At 45.0% G+C, this 20435-nt stretch overlaps 1 protein-coding gene and 1 long non-coding RNA gene across 9 annotated transcripts in view; one reads left to right on the top strand and one right to left on the bottom strand.

Annotated features, from left to right (window-relative positions):
- Window positions 1-20435, bottom strand: part of LOC140385791 (focal adhesion kinase 1) — a 904772-nt gene that overhangs the window by 73158 nt on the left and 811179 nt on the right. For all 8 annotated transcript variants that reach the window (XM_072468319.1, XM_072468317.1, XM_072468318.1 and 5 more), the window contains 3 exons: window positions 19122-19208; window positions 18099-18239; window positions 16764-16895 (listed from right to left, as the gene is read on the bottom strand). In XM_072468319.1, coding sequence (XP_072324420.1) covers window positions 16764-16895; window positions 18099-18239; window positions 19122-19208 — 360 coding nt within the window. The remainder of the gene's footprint in view (window positions 1-16763; window positions 16896-18098; window positions 18240-19121; window positions 19209-20435) is intronic.
- Window positions 2750-20435, top strand: part of LOC140385793 (uncharacterized) — a 33059-nt gene continuing 15373 nt past the window's right edge. Inside the window, exon 1 of the long non-coding RNA XR_011933477.1 lies at window positions 2750-2866. This is a non-coding gene — a long non-coding RNA (uncharacterized lncRNA). The remainder of the gene's footprint in view (window positions 2867-20435) is intronic.

Here is a 20435-nt window from a genome sequence, read left to right as displayed (position 1 = left end):
CGAGTACAATGTTGAGCACCCTGAAACCCCCCCCACCCCACTTCACCCCCCTCGTGCCCGGGGGGGGAGGGCTGGTTGTGACCCGGGGACACCCTCATTGCACTTACCCTGGCAGCCCGAGTGAGGTCGTGCAGCTTCTTCCGACACTGCTCCCCGGACCCACAGCACTCACAGTGGTGCCAACTTCACGCCAACCGCACTGCACCGTGCTGGCGATGCCCACATCTTGGGCAGAGGGTGGCCCTTCGGTTTTCAACCTCATCGAGGAGGGTGTCCAGGTCCGTGTCCCGGATCCTCGGTGCGGCTCATCGGGCTCAGCCATCTCTCCTCCTCCTGGGTCCTTCCGTGCGCGGATCGCGACATTTATGGCGCAGCGCCGCGTCATTCGGGCGTCGCACGCTTACGACACTGCTTTTGCGCCACGCCCCTAAGTTCCTCGCGGCCCCGCTCCTAGCCCATTTTCGGGCCCTGAATCGATCGCGATCGGGGCCGTTTCGCGCCGTCGTGAAACTCGACGCCGTTCACGACGGCGTGGGCACTTAGTCGCGGGAGCGGAGAATCGCGACCATTATCTCTGCAGCTACTTCTTTTAGGATCCTAGGGTGCAAGTCATCGGGGCCATGGGACTTATCTGACTTTAGATTATCATAGAATTCATAGCCAGTGCAAAAGGAGGCCATTCGGCCCATCGAGTCTGCACCGGCTCTTGGAAAGAGCACCCTACCCAAGGTCAACACCTCCACCCTATCCCCATAACCCAGTAACTCCACTAAGGGCAATTTTGGACACTAAGGGCAATTTATCATGGCCAATCCACCTAACCTGCACATCTTTGGACTGTGGGAGGAAACAGGAGCACCCGGAGGAAACCCACGCACACACGGGGAGGATGTGCAGACTCCGCACAGACAGTGACCCAAGCCGGAATCGAACCTGGGACCCTGGAGCTGTGAATCAATTGTGCTACCCACAATGCTACCGTGCTGCCCATTTAGACCCATTTGTTTATCTAATACTACTTCTCTAGTGATGGTGATGGTATTTAATTGCTCTTATGTATTCTTTATTATTAATGGGATGTTCGAAATATCTTTCACTGTAAAGACAGATGCAAAATATCTGTTTAAACTCCTCTGCCAATTCCTTGTTCCCCATAATTATCTTGCCAGATTCATTTTCTAAGGGGTTTATGTTCACTTTTTAAAAAATTATTTAGAGTACAAAATTATTTTTTTTCCAATTAAGGGGCAATTTAGCATGGTCAATTCACCTACCCTGCCATCTTTATGGGTTGTGGGGGTGGGACCAACGCAGGAACGGGATGAATGTGCAAACTCCACATGGACAATGACATGGGGCCGGGATTGAATCTGGGTCCTCAGCGCCGGGAGGCAGCAATGCTAACCACAGTGTCACCGTGCCACCCGTCTATGTTCACTTTGACCTCTCCCTTCCTTTTTATATATTTAAATAAGCTCTTGTCAGTTTTTATATTCTTTGCTGGTTTACCTCGTAGTTTATTTTCTCTCTTTATAGTCCTCCTTTGCTGAATTCTGAATTTATCTCAATCGTCGGGGCTATCACTGACTTTTGCCTCCTTATGAACTTTTCCTTTCAGCTCAATACTCTCCTTAACTTCCTTGATTAGCCATGGTTGGTTTATCTCTCTGTTAGAATCTTTCCTCCTTACTGGAATATAGTTTTGCTGAAATTCATAAATTACCTTCTTAAATGTCTGTCGCTGCTTGTTTACTGTCTTTCGTGCTAATCTATCTGCCCAATCCATTTTAGCTAACTCTATCCTCAATTCATTGCAATTCCCTTTATTTAAGTTAAACTTGGCTGTTTCCTACCCAAGTTTCTCACTCTCAAACTGAATATTAAACTCTATCATGTTATGATCACTACTTCCGGAGGTCAATATTTAACCTACCTCATTACCCATTGCCAGATTCAAGACAGCCTTTTCCTTGGTTGGCTCCATGGCATATTGCTCTGGGAAACTATCCCTAATGAGCTCCATGAATTTATTGTCTACTCGTTCCAACTTGACTAACCCAATTAACATGAAGATTAAAATCACCCATAATTATTGCCCTATTTTTAAAAAATGCTTCTATGATTTGTTGACTTTTACCCTTTCCTACAGTGTGGCTATTGTTTGGGGGCCTATTCGATACTCCTGCCAATGTTTTCTTTCCCTTGCTGTTTTTTTTACCTCCACCCAAATGGATTCTACATCATCCAAGTTTAGATCATCTCTCACAACTGTCCTCATTTAATCTCTATGCCATTATTATAAACATTCCCTTGTGGCTTTTCCCCTCTTCACTTCTTTCCCTGCCTCTGTACTTGCTTCTAACCTATTGTATTCTCTACATTTTTTCCACTTCCGATGTTGCAATTCTAAGTTTTTCAGGCATCCACCCGAATAATACGTTTTTTCTCCCTGCAAATGCTGTCTGACCTGCTGAGGGTTTCAAGCAGTCTCTGTACATCGATGATATGTTTCTGCAGCAGAATTTATGTTAGGTTTTAACCCATTATCAACAAGCTTGTCTCCAATCCAAAACACTCTGCCAGCCAGATGCAACCACACATTCCAGACTAAGACAACATCTCATATTGCCAAACTAACTTGTCAGCACAGTTGTATTTCTTGAAGCAGCATTTCCAAATAGGGAGAAGTTAAGCATAATTAATCTTCCATCGACATTTCAAGTTTCCCTGACCAATCTGGCATTTATAGATTGCATTTACAGTCATAAGAAAAGTTACAATTTGTTTAATTGTTGTTGTAGTGAAACCATAAACTGAAAGTAATTATCTTTCATTCCATCCAAACTGGAAAGAACAGCAATTACAGGTAAGAAATAAAATGTTATCTATTAGAAACCAGTTCAAGGTAATAAAAGGATGAAAATCTCACACAAGGGAAGGAGTGTTTTTCTAAGCATTTCCAGATGTTGTGAAGGACTATAATTTTTGTGGATGTTTCTCAGCATATTTTCCAGGCATAATTCCAAAACCCATAAAAACCTGTCTGTAATTTTTAACTTTGGCACTTAAAATATGGACAGAAAAGATTTCAGATTTTTTTGACAAAAAACTCTTCAACAATGTGTACCCCGTTTGAATCCACCACTTCTCACCAAGATACAGTCAGTTTTTAATTTAATACAATAATCTATTAATATTGTGGTTGAAAGCCGAGAAGACTGTTTTTTAAAAAAATGGACAAAATCATTTCCTTGCTCTTGTATGTTCAGGCAACATATTATCTCCGTGTCAGCCGTAATAGATTTATGTTTAACTCAATAGTTGCCGCACATATTCTTCGATACAGGTAGTCTAGAAAAATCACAATCGCACTGCATATCTTGGGCTGGATTCCCCGTTCTGGAGACTAAGTCCCCACGCCGGCATTAAAACGGTACGCCAGGAAAACTGGCGCAAAACGGCCATCGATTCCCTGTTCCGGTGCGGGCTAGTAGCCAGGCAGCGTAGAGCACCCAGCTCTAGATGCCGATACGGCCTGGAGAATTGCCAGGTCCGTGGCCGCGCATGTGCACGGCGGCGGCCTGCAGCGGCTGCGCCCTGCTTCATGGCAGATGCCGCTGATGGACCTGTCCTGCAAAATAGTCCCCCCCCCTTTGGCCAGCTTGTGTGTTCCGGACCGCCCCACCAAAGTGCCCCCAGCCCAGAATATGTACCCCCTGCCCGCGGATCAGTCGTCCCCTGACTGTGGTGGCGTGGACTGAGTCCGTAGCCGCCACGCTGATTTCCCGACAGGTGAGACCACACGCGACCCACGCCATCGGGAACTCGACCTGTTGGGGATGGAGCATTGTAGGGCGGGCCTTAGCCAATGTTCGGAGGCCATGGATTCGGCGGCAGCGAACTCTGCGATTACGCCGCTTTTCAGGGGGCGGAGCATCGCGAAAGCAGCGCCGGCCCGATTTCGGCGTCATCTGGGATTCTCCACCCCGTTGACGAACGTGAATTTGGCGTCGGGGATCGGAGAATCCTGACCCATATGTGTATGATCCTCTTTTCCCTTGTTCTGATTATCCAATTTCCTCTCCTGTGCCATGCTCAGTCAGTATTCCGCTTCCCTGAAAGATTATTTCTCAAAACACTCGCCAACCTTCTGCCCTTTCCATTTACTGCCTCATCTCTAACCTACACTTTCCTTCATAGAATCATACAGTACAGAGGAGGCCCATTAGCCCATCGAGCCTGCACCACCAAAAAAAACCTACTTTAATCTACACTAAGCCCACTTCCCAGCACTTATCCCTGCTTCCCTTCATAGCTACTTTCTCAAAATACTCTCCACCATTCTGTCCTCGTCATTTACTGCTTCATCTCTTTCTTTAAAAAAATATTTTTATTAGAATATTTGCAAGTTTTTATAATAATAACAATGACATAAACATGGTATAATAAACATTTCCACCCCCCTCCCAATCTTCACACACCCCAACCATAAAACAACAATCCGGCCCTCTTTCCCCCCCCCCCCTTTGGAATACTGCATCTGCTGACATTTTGATTTTCCCCGAGAAAGTCGACGAACGGCTGCCACCTCCGGGTGAACCCAACCATTGACCCTCTTAAAGCAAACTTTATCTTCTCGAGACTGAGAAACCCAGCCATGTCACTAACCCAGGTCTCTACACTCGGGGGCTTGGAGTCCCTCCACATTAACAAGATCCGTCTCCGGGCTACCAGGGAGGCAAAGGCCAAGAGGTCAGCCTCTTTCGTCCCCTGAACACACGGCTCTTCCGACACTCCAAAGATCACCACCTCCAGACTCGGCACCACCCGTGATTTTAGTACCGTGGACATTGCCTTAGCAAAACCCTGCCAAAACCCTCTAAGCTTCGGGCATGCCCAAAACATGTGGACATGATTTGCTGGGCTTCCTGTGCACACCTGTCCTCTACCCCGAAAATCTTGCTCATCCGAGCCTCTATCATGTGTGCCCGGTGGACTACCTTAAATTGTATTAAGCAAAGCCTGGCACACTGCCTGATCTCTAACCTACACTTTCCTTCTAATATCGATGAATGTGCCAACACCTCTCAGGTGCACTAACACTTACCACTCTACAACTCCCTGCTTGAACCGCTCCAGTCTGGCTTCCACGCTTCTCACAGCACATCCCTCAGCCTACCTTTAGACATCCTTTCCATCTCAAACACTACTAATTCTACAATTACTTCCACTTCCTCAACATTGCCCACCTTTACCCCTACATCAAGTGAGTGTGAGGTTGTTGGATTTTTGTAAAAACCCAGCTGGTTGGCTAAGGCCAGTCCGCGAAGGAAACCATTATCGTCGCCTGGGTTTGGCCTACGTATAAGTCTACGAATAATTTCCCCATCAACGTAGTTGACTCTTAAACTGGTTTAGAAACAAACTCAGCTATATTAAACACTTATCAAGAATACAGAAAACAGAAGGAGGCTCAATGGCACCTTCTCAGGGCAACTAAGGATGGGCAATAAATACCAATCTTTTTGCAATACCCACAAATGAAAACAAAATTATTGGTGCAGAGCTTCCAGCCATTGGGTCCTGAAATTCTCTGCCACCCCAGTTATACTTTGATAAATCTTTGGAAAACTAATTCCCTTAACCAAGCTTTTGGTAGTTCTTCCTAAACACTCCCCGTCTAGCTCAACATTTGAGTTACTTGCGGTTGTCTGTGAGCACCTTAGAAATGCCTTTCAAAGGCAAGCTGTTGTTGCTTATGATGCTTGATGATTTAGGTGACCTGTTCCAAGGCCTGTGATTTTTAGGAAGCAAATCTGGGTTACCATCGAGTTTCAAGGGTGTGTTTAACCTCTGATCAGCACCGTTGAGGTCAGGGACATGCATGAGAATCTGTGGTCACAAATCTGCATCTGAGACAATGTGAATTGAAGAACACACTGTCCCACCCAATTCTAATCTTGGCATTTGGTAAGAAAAAATGCATGCAATGTTCTCAATTCTGTTGGTGACTTAAGTCTTAACTATTCACTTAATTGAAACCATAGAATCTTCAAACACATTACAGCCGCAATGTTTCTGTTTAAAAAAAATCATGTGAGTACAACTTGAGATTTTCTTTCTCTTAGGTTTCCAGTAATCAGAAACTCAGTTAATTTTTGGGAGTAAAATGATAGCAGAACTGAAGTAACTGGTTAAGCAAAAAGAAAAGTGGCAGTGGGGAAGGAATTATACTTTATTTTGATCTTGGTTTTAGTAGAAACTAATTTCCTCTTTGCTGAACTACGAAAAACGACACTTTTTGTGAAACAAAGCATTAGACCTCACAAAACAAAAATCCGATATTCTGACCTTCTGTCAGCTTTACCTGGAGCTCAAGTCAAGTTATCAACCTCTTATTTAATATCTTCTGGCAGACAAACTAATGAAGGGCAGCCAGGCAGCCTGCTAAACAAGCTCTGAGGAATGCATTCAATTTAGGTCACTTTGTTCTTAATGGAATGTGATCTCTGTGTTGACAACATAGAATCATACAGCAAAGGAGGTGACCATTTGGCCCCGCGTGCCTGTGCTGGCTCTCTGAAAGGCTATGGCTATGTAATTAGTCCCACTTCCTCGTTCTATACTCAAAGCTGTGCATTTTTTCCTGTTGAAGTACTACTGAATCTGCTTCCATCTTTCAGGCAATGCATTCCAGATCATAACAGTTTGTAAACTAAAAACAACTCTGATTACCAATCCTCATGTCAGTGGAAACAGTTCCCCCCAATCAACTGTAACAAACCCTCTCATGATTTTGAGCACCTCCATAGAATCCTTCCTGAACCACAGCATCCCTAGAACCATAGCATCTCTATAGTACAGGAGGCTGCCAATCAGCCCATCGAGTCTGCACAACCCTCTGAAAAAGCATCCTAACACAGGCCGACCCCCTCAGCCCTATCCCCGTAACCCCACTGTGACAGGAAACTGGAGCACCCAGAGGGAACACACCCAGACACTCAGAGAACATGCAAATTTAACCTTCTCTACTTTAGGATAAACAACTTCCGCTTCCCTTTCACGATTGGTAGAATTTTGGTATGCCTCCTCTGAAAAGCTTTGGCATAATTTCCAAATTGTGGTGCCCAGAGTGCTCAGGTCTAATCAATGATTTATTAACATAAATGAAGCTTTATGACATTAAGGAAGCAAGTGCATAAATTAATCTTGACCTCACCCTTTTCACTGGTTAAATCCCATGATAAACAGGATCTTTTCAGTCATGATTACCGGATTAAATATTATACAATAATAGAGAGGTTGTCAATGCTTGAAAAGCCACATTAATTCAAGAACAGATCAAACACTGAGTTTTCTATGAGTTTATGGAACAATGAACCAGGGATTTATCTGACAGTTAAAAGACTTATCGCCCATCCACCTGCCATGGGTTACATCAGAAATATTAGCAGTAATTTCATAAATGGAAAGCATCAAAATGGAAAAGCAGGGGCGGGATTCTCTGTTGCCTGACATCAAAATTGTGTTTGCTGATCGGTCGGAAAATGGGCTCCGATGCCAAAATTGGCACCGGTTTCGGTTTGACGGCGGTCAGCCATGCTCCGCCCCCTCCAAACTGGCATCATCGTGACATGTGCCGTGCGCCATTGCAACGGCATTGGTGCATCAACGGCAGGCCCATCCGCGATGCTCCGCCCCTGATGGGCCAAGTTCCCCATGGTGTGGACCACTTGTGGTCACACGAATCGTGAACCCGATGTGGCGGCTGTGGACTGTGGGGTCCGTGCTGCTGGCCGGGGGGGGGGGTTTCTTTGAGTGCTGGGGGTACTGGTGGGGGTGGCCAGGGGGTGGGTTGTGGGGTCGGGGATGACAGGTTGGCTCCGCGCATGGCCGGCACCATGTTGTACGGTGCGACCGCTGCAGTTCATCAGCTGTGCGCATACGCGGCCTGGGGCCCGGCCATTTTCGGCGCGGGAGTTTCACTCATCGTCAGTGCTAGCCCCTCACCAGTCCTGGAATCGGTGAGGGTTTCACGCCGATTTTCTGGTCGTAAAAGACCACACATGCTCTGCTGGCACCTGCACTTAGCCGCTGAAACAGAGAATCTAGCCCCATGAATTTTTTTAAGGAGCTCCATTCATGTAATCTTGCGTCCTCTTCTCTTTCAGCCAGGTCTTTATGCCAATCTGGTTGAGGCCGATCATGTGGCCTGCTCCAAGACCTTCCCGCACACTCATTCAGAGCCAAGCACCAACACCAGTTTTGTTATTTGTTTTGATTAATTCATTTTGGTTCTTTCCCAATGTTATAATCGAATCAGACATTTAAAACACAAAACAGGCCATGGTGACCCCCCGCACCCATGGTAAGGGATTACAACAACCCCCCCAGTGTAAGAAAATCTCCCATCCTCTCTTCATTCTTTTCCTGATGATCTTAAATAGAAATCCTTTAGTTTTTGATTCATAAAAGAGGAAAAAAAGTTTTCCCCGATTTACCTTATTGAAATTTAACGAAAAAGAACGACCAAATCTCCTCGCCTTTCTTTGAATGAAAACAGCTCCTGTTTTTCTAGCTTTGCAAAACTAAAGTCTCTAATTCCTGGTATCATGTTTGCAAATTTCTCCCGCTCCCTCCATCCTTCTTATAGTTAGGCATTCAAAACCGGAAATTCCCAACTATGGTCTAATTAATGGTTTCAATAGGTTGAAGAAGATCCGGGGGGGGGGGATTTCTTCGCCACCTGCAATGGAGTTCCTGGTACGACGGAGAATCTCGTATTGGGCAAAAACCTTTCGATGATCCAGTCCTGCGCTGGTGGCAGCATCGAGGTTTGCGCCGCATGCCAGCAGGAGGATGCAAATGGGTCATTTGAATCCATTTGCATCCTATTTACTGGCTGCACACTGGATTCACCATGTCTCCATGGTACTCTTGCCCTCTAAGCCAGGATTCACACAGGCGTGGATCGGTGCAAGCATTTGTCAGCATGGCCCTGTCGCGGTGGACCTTGTGTTGGCTCAAGGGGCTAAGTATTAAATGTAGGTGCCTCCAAAGTCCATCGGAGTACTCCCCTCCCCCCACAAAGCAAATCCTGCCCACTCCCCATCAGAGCTCCCCTTCAGAGCCCCCATCAAGGACCTCGTTATTGGGTCGCCCGCTCAAATGGTGGCCCGACAGCGGGATTCGGAAAGGAATTCCTTTCACTCTCCACCAACAAAATTTGAATGGCAAGGGAGAGTGAATATCTTCTGGGCACCAACGCAAACCAGAATCGATTCAGTACCAGCAGGAATACATAGGGCGGGATTCTCCAATCTAGCGGCAGACTGTCCATGCCGTCGTAAACGTCGTTGCGAATGGGCCGCTCCCATGTCTAATTCTGGCCCCTACAGGGGGCCAGCACGGCGCTGGAGCGGTTCGCGCCGCTCCAGCTGCAGATCCCGGCGCGAACTGGGCGCTGCGGGATCCGCGCATGCGCAGTTGCGCCGGTGCCAACGAGGACATGCGCAGTGGCGCCGGCACAAACGCGCGCATGCACAATGGCCTCCTTCAACGCGCCGGCTCCGACGCAACATGGTGCAGGGCTACAGGGACCGGCGCGTAGGAAAGGAGGCCCCCAGCCACAGAGGACGGCCCGCCGATCGGTAGGTCCCGATCGTGGGCCTGGCCACATCGGAGCCCTCCCCGGGGTCAGACCCGCCCTCCCCCCAAAGGCCGCCACCCGACCCTTACACGCCGAGGTCCCGCCGGCCCAGAGCAGGTTAGAACGGCGCCAGTGGGACTCGGCTCTTTTCCTATGGCCGCTCGGCCCATCCGGGCCAGAGAATTGGGGGCCGGCCGCGTGGAGCGGCCCGCAACCGGCGCCGTGCCAACCACGCTGGTGCCGATTCTCCGCGCTGCGGGGTCGGAGAATCCCGCCCATAGTCTCCCAAACGGAGAATCGCGTGGCGGCGTCGGGGCAGCGTGGCGTGATTCGCGCGGCCTGACGCCGATTCTCCGATCCGGCGCGGGGTCGGAGAATCCCGCCCATAGTCTCCCAAACAGAGAATCCTGCCCCCTGTTTATTTTTATCTTCCAAATCCCTATTTTTAAAACCTAGATCTATTTGTTGTTTTTTCTTATAGATCAAAGTCTCTCTGCTTCTCTACCCCATTTAAAATTACACCATTTAGTGCAGAGCTTCTTTTCTTTCCCTTTCTCTAAAACATATCACCTCAAATTTCTCTGCATTAAACTCCATCTGATATCCACCTCTCCAAACCATTTGAAGCAACATTTAAACTCCAGGAACTTGGAAATGTTGTAGTCAGCGCCTCAGACATTCCTTCTGACTTTCTTCAGTTTTTTATTATGCCATTAGGACCCAGGATTTTTCCGCTAAGTTACATTATTTCTTCTCAGTACCACTTTCTCGGCTACTGTTCATTCTTATTACAATATTCTTCTGGGCAAACTGAGAGCCACAGAGGCAAGGAACCATACGCATACAAACAGGTAGGAGTGAGATTTTTTTATTGTTTATAACTTGCAAAGGTGGACCTGTGTGAGTGAATGGAGGATGAAGATGGTCTTGCATAATATTACAAAATGCAATTTTGTTCCTGCAGTTCTGAGCTTTCTCAACAAAATGTGCCTCTGACTTGACTTAAGCGGCTTAAACCAGAAATAAAAAGGGATCTCAGGAGAAATATATTCCACTGACAACAGGAAAAACTAGCCTATATAAAACACTCTTGATGAATAAAGAGATAAAAGTAAATGGGAAAAGGAGAAAGGCATAGACTAAGTGTGCACAGGTATCATCACACAAATAAAGCAAAAAGAGGGACAATATAAGAGCCACTAAGGGATACACAGAGATGAACTCACAGATAATGGCAGGGATTATCTCACCCGGCGCGGGTTGGAGAATCTGCGGGGGGGGGGGGGGGGGTGCGAGAATCGCGCCGCGCTGTCGGCTTGCCGATTCTCCGACACCGATTTTCGGGCGCTCCTGGGATCGCCGCCGCGTCGGTCGGGGGCCGTTGAAAGCGCCCCCCGCCCCCCCCCCGGCGATTCTCCGGGCCGAGTGCCTGCCGAGTTTGGCCGAGTCCCACCGATGTGGGTTACTGGAAGATGTGTCTGTGGGGGCAGTCCTGGAGGGGGGACGGGGGATCCGACCCCGGGGAGGGCCTCCACGGTGGACTGGCCCGTGATCGGGCCTACCGATCGGCAGGCGGGCTGGTTCTGTGGGAGCCTATGTTCCTCTGCGCCGGGCCCCTGTAGAGCTCCGCCATATTGCCTGGGGGCGGTGCGGAGACGGGAACCCATGCGCATGCGCGGAATAACGCCGGTCGTTCCCCGCCGGCTGGAGCTGCGGGGACCACTCCGGCGCTGACCCAGCCCTCTAGGAAGGGGAGCATTCCTGATTATCGAAGACCGCTGACGCCGGAGTGGTTGGCGCCGCTTTTCACGCCAGAGTCAGAACTTGGGCGCGGGATTGGAGAATCCCGGCCCATTACAGTGAAATGGCAGAATTATTAAACAGTTATTTAGCCTCAGGCTGGGATTTTCTGGCCCTGCCCCATGACGTGTTTTCCTATGGTGGAGGTGGCTAGCCATTGGCCGCCAGCCAGATTCCTCACTGCCGGGGAACCCGCCACAGGTAGGTCGCCTTTGGTGGGACCAGAAGATCGCACCAGTGGGCAGGGCCAGAAAATCCCAGTCTTAGCATTTACCAGGGTGACTAACAATGTGGGTGTGACAATGGAAGAGAGGAATGAAAAAGCAGTTAATATAGAAATTCGGTGGTCAGGGTGGGGGTAGACAATTAATTACATAATCAAACTCCGAGAGGATAAAACTTCTGATCCAGATGTATTGCATTCTCACATATCAAAGGAAGTGAGAGAAGGATGGCAAAAGCACATCTCATAAAGAGCAATGAATTAGAAAAGGAAGCAGTGCCAGAGGGCAGACAAACATCTAATGCTGTTCTATTATTTAAAAAGGGAGGTAAAGCAGGTCCAAGGAACCACAGAACCGTTAGCTTAACGGTGATGATGGGAAAGATAATTGATAACCTCTACTGAAATGTACAATGAGGAACCATATAGAAAACAAAAAGTAGATGGCACTGATTCCAAAAGGGAAGATTAAAGCTTGACAACCTTACTGAATACTTTGAAGTAACACAGAGTAGACCAGAATAATATAGTAGATGTAATATATTTGGATTTTTCAAAAAGCTTTCAGTGAATTACTATTGCACAGTGGACTGATGGTGTAGTTTAGATCAAATGGTACTGGGGGTGCTGGGGGAAGGTAGCAAAATAGATACCAAGCTGGCTACAGAACAGAAAACAGAGGGGAGCTACTTGGACTAGAAAAAAGTGGGAATTGGCATCCTGTAGCACTCGGTATTGGAATCGCTATTATTTAAGTAACTGATTTTGAGAACTAGAGGTAAAATATGAGGACAACATCAACATTGGAGGTAAACACAGTGGAAAAATATGATGAAATAGAAAAGGACATGGAGAATGAGCAGGTAATTGACAAGTGAATTTCGATGTAGATATGTACGAGGTGGTGCATTTTGGTAAGAAGAATTGGGAGGCCATTTTCTATTGGATAAGAGAGCAAATAGGGTCAAAGAACAAAGTCATCTGAGAGCACACATTCACAAATTACTCTAAGTAGCAACTCAAGTTAGTAAGGCACTGAAGTACAAATCAAATTTGATGGTTTTCTAGAGACTGAATTGAAAAACAAAGAAGCGTGTATGAACTTTGGTGATGTTACACTTGGGAGTATTGTACACAGTTCTGATCTTCATATTATAAAAAGGACAAAGGCTTTGGAGAGGATACAAATAAGATTCACAAGGATGAAACCAGAACAGTGAGGGAAGACTGAACAGGCTGTTTTCTAGAAAAGAGAAAGCTGAAGGGTGACCTTGTAGAGATCTTTACAATACTGAAAAGGTTTGATAGGGTAGACTTGAGAAAATGTTCCCGGTCTGGGGATAGGATTGTCACTAATAAATGCAATAGGAAATTCATGAGAAACTTTCCCCAAAGAGTGGAATACCCTTTCAGAAGCAGTTTGGAGGTGGGGGGGGGGGGGGGGGGGGGTGATGAATTTGAGGGGAGACTAGATAAGCCCATGAGGGGGGGGAAGGGATAGTTTCAGCTGGGAGGAGGCTTGTGGAGTATTAACGGCAGCATGGACAAACTGCGCCAAATTGCCTCTTTCTGCTCTGAAGGCTTTATGCAACTATGTACAAAACATACCGTATTTGTGGAATGAATATTCAGATTTTATTTAGCACAATGCTGTGCCATTTCAGTAGCTTGAATCACTCTGATACAACTCTCCTGCCAATTTCAGAATGCTTGACTAAGCTCTTGCTTGCCAAAGTAAAGTCCTTCAAATGCCTTTGGGTATGAAAGATTTGAACTACACAGTTCACTGGAAGATTACTACAGTGCATGGGAAATATGGCAAAGTTGGGAATTGATCTCAAATACTGTTTATGTTGTCAGAGACTATTTGAACTAAACACACTAAAATGCTTCCCTCATTGTTACAGAATTATACTCCAGACTCCAGTAATGAAAAAATATGAAAATTGCTTCATTCAGCACAATCATACAAAATAAACTTTCAGTTTTCAGCTTCCTCAAAGCAAAATGGATAAAGCATGGCATGTACAAATGTATAAAAAGCAAGCAGTTTGAACATGTACATTTTGAAAGCAGAATGCAGAATTTCCTGTCCATATCCACCTCTGCGCATTAATATGTTGCACTTGCACTGAATTCTGTTCCACCCAACCTCCGGATGAATCTCAATGATCACAAGCTTGAGCAAAACAACCAAAGAAAGAACTTGCATTTATATAGTACCTTGCACAACATTGCAAAGTACTTTACAGCCATTTATGTACTTTTGTTGAAGTGTAGTCACTGCAGTAATATAGAAAACATGGCTGCTCAAATGTGCTCAGCAAGGACTAAGAAACAGCAATTAAACAATAATCGGTTTGTAATGCTGGAATAATTGTTGGTAGAGGGATAAATATTGGTAGAGGGACAAATGTTGGTAGAGGGATAAATGTTGGTAGAGGGATAAATGTTGGTAGAGGACAATTGTTGGTAGAGGGATAAATGTTGGTAGAGGGATAAATGTTGGTAGAGGAATAATTGTTGGTAGAGGGATAAATGTTGGTTGAGGGATAAATGTTGGTAGAGGGATAAATGTTGGTAGAGGGATAAATGTTGGTAGAGGACAATTGTTGGTAGAGGGATAAATGTTGGTAGAGGACAATTGTTGGTAGAGGGATAAATGTTGGTAGAGGACAATTGTTGGTAGAGGGATAAATGTTGGTGGAGGAATAATTGTTGGTAGAGGGATAAATGTTGGTGGAGGAATAATTGTTGGTGGAGGGATAAATGTTGGTGGAGGGATAAATGTTGATAAAGGAATAATTGTTGGTAGAGGGATAAATGTTGGTCGAGGAATAAATGTTGGTAGAGGGATAAATGTTGGTGGAGGGATAAATATTGGTAGAGGGATAAATGTTGGTAGAGGGATAAATGTTGGTAGAGGGATAAATATTGGTAGAGGGATAAATATTGGTAGAGGGATAAATGTTGGTAGAGGACAATTGTTGGTAGAGGGATAAATGTTGGTAGAGGGATAAATGTTGGTAGAGGAATAATTGTTGCTGGAGGGATAAATGTTGGTGGAGGGATAAATGTTGCTAAAGGAATAATTGTTGGTAGAGGGATAAATGTTGGTGGAGGAATAATTGTTGGTGGAGGGATAAATGTTGGTGGAGGGATAAATGTTGATAAAGGAATAATTGTTGGTAGAGGGATAAATGTTGGTGGAGGAATAATTGTTGGTGGAGGGATAAATGTTGGTGGAGGGATAAATGTTGATAAAGGAATAATTGTTGGTAGAGGGATAAATGTTGGTAGAGGGATAAATGTTGGTAGAGGAATAATTGTTGCTGGAGGGATAAATGTTGGTGGAGGGATAAATGTTGCTAAAGGAATAATTGTTGGTAGAGGGATAAATGTTGGTGGAGGAATAATTGTTGGTGGAGGGATAAATGTTGGTGGAGGGATAAATGTTGATAAAGGAATAATTGTTGGTAGAGGGATAAATGTTGGTGGAGGAATAATTGTTGGTGGAGGGATAAATGTTGGTGGAGGGATAAATGTTGATAAAGGAATAATTGTTGGTAGAGGGATAAATGTTGGTAGAGGGATAAATGTTGGTAGAGGAATAATTGTTGCTGGAGGGATAAATGTTGGTGGAGGGATAAATGTTGCTAAAGGAATAATTGTTGGTAGAGGGATAAATGTTGGTAGAGGAATAATTGTTGCTGGAGGGATAAATGTTGGTGGAGGGATAAATGTTGCTAAAGGAATAATTGTTGGTAGAGGGATAAATGTTGGTCGAGGGATAAATGTTGGTAGAGGGATAAATGTTGGTGGAGGGATAAATATTGGTAGAGGGATAAATGTCGGTCGAGGAATAAATGTTGGTCGAGGGATAAATGTTGGTGAAGGGATAAATATTGGTAGAGGGATAAATGTTGGTCGAGGAATAAATGTTGGTGGAGGGATAAATGTTGGTAGAGGGATAAATGTTGGTAGAGGGATAAATGTTGGTGAAGGCACCAAAGCGACAGCCCTGTTCATTACAAGAGTGGAGAGATTAAAGCATCTTGTTTGGTTTCCAGGAAAAGAAATACCCAAATCTTTGCCCGACTATCTTTTCCTCGCTGGCTGCTGATTCAGGCAACAAAATAGTGCACAACTCTAGTGTCCACTTCAACCAGAGCAGAGCTTATAACCTCACAGCTTATCCATTACCAAGACATCTAATTACTCTTTCCCATAACAAACCCAGCTCTGCCTTTGTGCCACAGCATAACTGCTGAAACTCATACCCCTGCTTTCATTTATCGACAGATTGGTTTTTCTGGAATGTTGGTGCTCGATTCCTCCAGATCCGTTTTACACCAGGTTCAAATATGACCAAAGCACAATCTTTTGTATCAGGTCCCACCTGACCACCCTCTCCTTCAAAGCACTGAAATCAAAATCTTCATTACACTTTTCTAGTCTCTCCTTATCCTTGTCCCATACTACATTTACAATCTCTTCCAGCAATATCCTCTAGCTTGGTCCTCCAGTCCTTCAAAATGGCATTCTGTGAACTTCCTATTGTCTACCACATTCCACCAGTGCTGGCATAGCTTACAGTTATTTTATGACTCTACTCCTGCTATCGGCCATTTCTTCCACTTATCTATTGCTTTGTGGCTATTTATCCACTACGAAGATATTAGAATTTTATTATGTTAAAGACGGGATAACAAAAATTGCCGTTGTCGCATTTCAAATGGTACATAAAGCATGTAGCATTGCTTCAATCAGATAACCAAACATAATTCTTCAGCAATACAGGAATGTCCAAGTTAAGAGCAGAAATTAAGCTGTGCAACATTTAGATAATGCTTCAGGGTATCACTTGACATTGTTTTTTCCAATCGTTTTCCACTGCAGCTTTTTCTTAAACAACCTGAAAACAGGTAACGGATTAATCCCAATGATACACAATCGACAACTGTATGTAGATTCCGTGCAGTTTCATGCTAACTGTAGAAAATTCCCCACATTGTATCTGATATGTCATTACACTGTATATTTAGCTCAAGACTGTAAACGATGGCGCACATAAAACATAAAAGAGCTTACCAGAAACTTCTCTTCCTGTTCAAGCCATCGCTGGTCCTCTTCCATTTCCTGCTGCTGTCTCATCAACTGTTCTTCCATAACATTTGTTGGGAGCATCTGCCCCATTCCACGCATGTCCAAAGAGCCAGAATCCTGAAAATGTAATTAAATGCTGACATGCTATGCCATATCAGTTCCTACTCATGCAGTATAAAATTACTTAAGATATTGACTGAAGCACAACAGCACAAGCTTAAGATGCTGCCAACACTTGCATTTTTGTGCAATTTACACCCCATCACAAATATGTAATCTAGCTGGAACTAATACAACTTCAGATCCTCCATTAAAAAGATCAGTTACATTGCATTATTTTACATTAACATGCCATTTTCAAAATCTATTACATTACTGCCTATAAGCCAACAAAAAAGGACATTTAGCCTGTGCTACAATGAAGTTAATTAACCAAAACGGCATATTATGTAATAATAGCAGCAAAATACTGCGGATGCTGTAAATCATAGATAGAATCTACAGTGCAGGAGGAAGCCATTCGGCCCATCGGGTCAGCACCAGCCCTTGGAAAGAGCACCTTGCCTCCACCGTAACCCAGTAACCCCACCTAACCATTTTGGACACCAAGGGAAATTTATCATGGCCAATCCACCCAACCTGCACGTCTTTGGACTGTGGGAAGAAACCGGAGCACCCGGAGGAAACCCACGCAGACACGGGGAGAACGTGCAGACTCCGCACAGACATTGACCCAAGCCGGGAATCGAACCTGGGACCCTGGAGCTGTGAAGCAACTGTGCTAACTATGGCGCTACCGTGCAACCCAAATCTGAAATATAAACAGAAAATGCTGGGAAAACTCAACAAGTATGGCAGCCTCTGTGGAGAGAAACAAAGTTTTGAGTTTGTTTGAAGCCCTGAAGAGGTCATACAGACCTGAAAGGCTAACTCTATTTCTCTCGCCACAGATGCTGCCAGACCTACATATTACATAGTTTGATAAATAAACGTAATACTGTAATCACAGTACTCGAGACAATATTTGAATTTAGAGATTGTATTATTGCTTTACAATTCAACTGAAAATATTTAACGCTTAATTGTTTGGATCACATTGTGAAGAGTTTCAAATCCCCAAGTCTTGAGAAATGTTTTGCTGGGGTCTGGATTAGAATATCTTTATATTTTTTACAATCACTCCACCATGACTTGATGGTGGTTGTTTTGAAATAAACATTAACAATCACTGCAATGTTCGAAGGAGAAGTGCTGTGAGCCATCAATATTATTCCAATAAGCTTCACTGCATTGGTTACCTTGTTCACACAACTATATTACCTCTAGATTCTGTGGCCAAATTGGAATATCCTGAGGCCTGTGGTGATTCCAGGAATCGTGAGCATCTAATACACTTGCCTGTGCAGTATAAGTGCTTCCAGGCATGGGCGAAATTCCATGTGAACCAGTATATCCAGAAACCTGTTAGCAAACACAACTTACTGGAATGATCTTCAGTAACTACGTTGACAGATTAATTTAACTCAACCAACTGTCAAGAGAACATGGAATTTTAAACAGTGGATTCGAGAATTTAATATAATACTCGAGTTACACGTTTAGTGGGCTGCACCAAAATTAAGGTACAATTTTAAATAGATGGAAGTAGAATTTCTAAAACAGAAATACTTTGAACCGCTTAAAATTTACTGAGCCAGTTGTTTCTTCTCTGAAGGGAAAATATACAAGGTATAATATACTTCCATTATGTTGGTAACATGTTACAATACTTCTATTGTAATTGGTGGATGTATTAGACTTTCTTACATGCATTCTTAATAAGTAACAGTTAGTGCTGGAAAAGGTGTTTTTTCTTAATCTTCCGTGGAAAGCACAGAATTCCTGTATTGCTGTGTTACAGTGAAACATCCCGCTAAACGTGCCCAAAAGCGGACTCATAGAATTTTTTTTTCATAGAATTTGCAGTGCAGAAGGAGGCCAATCGGCCCATCGAGTCTGCACCGGCTCTTGGAAAGAGCACCCTACCCAAGGTCAACGCCTCAACCCTATCCCCATAACCCAGTAACCCCACCCAACACGAAGGGCAATTTTGGACACTAAGGGCAATTTATCATGGCCAATCCACCTAACCTGCACATCTTTGGACTGTGGGAGGAAACCGGAGCACCCGGAGGAAACCCACGCACACACGGGGAGGATGTGCAGACTCCGCACAGACAGTGACCCAAGCCAGAATCGAACCTGGGACCCTGGAGCTGTGAAGCAATTGTGCTATCCACAATGCTACCGTGCTGCAGTCAGTTTTCTTCCCGTTGAATTGTGGCCATAATGTTTGTTATTTACCTGATAATGATTGTGCTGTACCATGTGTTGTGGGCTGGGGAAAAAACCATCACTGGACCTTGGACTTGGGTAGCCTGGTCTACTGGGCTATTGTAGAAAAGGAAACAAAGAGAAATACACTGTAAATATCGTCCATTGTTACAACTGAGCACAAAGAGCCAAGCACTTGCACGCTACAGATAATAGAAGAGGTGAGGTACATGATGTTTGCACTATGACAGACAATTGATTATTTCAGACAGTTGGCTGGAATATTCCATACTTGTTACAAGGTTAAAGGTTAATATGTGCAAATCATCTTTCAAGTAAATTTGACGATTAGTCCCCCGTTAAATTTTCATCAAATGCAGTTAAAATGGAGAACTGGCCCTTGCAGGAAAATAGACACAATCCTCTGCAATTATTCAGTGCAGTGATTGTCAAGTTTAACCCTGTTAACTGCAGTAATAATTGCTTGTTCACATTAGAGAGACCAGTGACGAGGGTCAAAAAAATAATTTTCCAACTGTGTTGTCTTTGGTCTGTCTACCTGCTGAAGGATAGGTGGATAACAAGAAAGGAATGCCGTTTAAAGTAATTTTATTAAAACAAACATACATTTAGAATGTATGTGTTTTAATGTTATCATGCAAGGTATTGAATAGTTTCTTTCAGCAAGCTAAAGTACCATTTTCTACTGATAGCCTAAAAAGGCTTTTGAAAGAAGCCTAGATTAAAGAACAAAGAACAATATAGCACAGGCCCTCCAAGCCTGTACCGGTTATGATACCGCCCTTGGACAAAACCATCAGCACTTCCGAGTGCCGTATCCCTCTATGCCCATCCTATCTATGTATTTGTCGAGATGCCTTTTCAACGCCGTTAGAATATCTGTTTCCACAACCTCCCCTGACAACGCGTTCCAGGCACTCACCACGCGCTGCATAAAAAACCTGCCTCGCACATCTCATCTAACCTTTGCCCCACAGACCTTAACCTATGCCCTCTGGTGACTGACCCTTTGACCCTGGGAAAGAGTGCCTGCCCATCCACTCTATCCATGCCCCTCATAATCTTGTAGGCCTCGATCAAGTCAGCCTCCAACCTCCGTCGTTCAAATGAAAACTGTCCTAGCCTTAAACATAGGGCGCGATTCTCCCATGCCGCGCCGTATGGGAGAATCGGCGTTCGCGCCATTTTTTCGCGCGGCGCTGGTCCGGCGCCGATACGTGATTCTCCGAGTAGTGAAGAATCGGCGCCAGCGTGCTTGGCGTGGCACCGGTCGTGGGCCGCTGTCCACGGCCGGGCCGCCGATTCTCCGGCCTTGATGGACCG

The sequence above is a fragment of the Scyliorhinus torazame genome, chromosome 11 (assembly GCF_047496885.1).
Source record: "Scyliorhinus torazame isolate Kashiwa2021f chromosome 11, sScyTor2.1, whole genome shotgun sequence".
Classification (NCBI taxonomy): domain Eukaryota; kingdom Metazoa; phylum Chordata; class Chondrichthyes; order Carcharhiniformes; family Scyliorhinidae; genus Scyliorhinus; species Scyliorhinus torazame.
The sequence above is the reverse complement of the archived record's forward strand: the minus strand, read 5'-3'. Positions and strand labels throughout refer to the sequence as shown.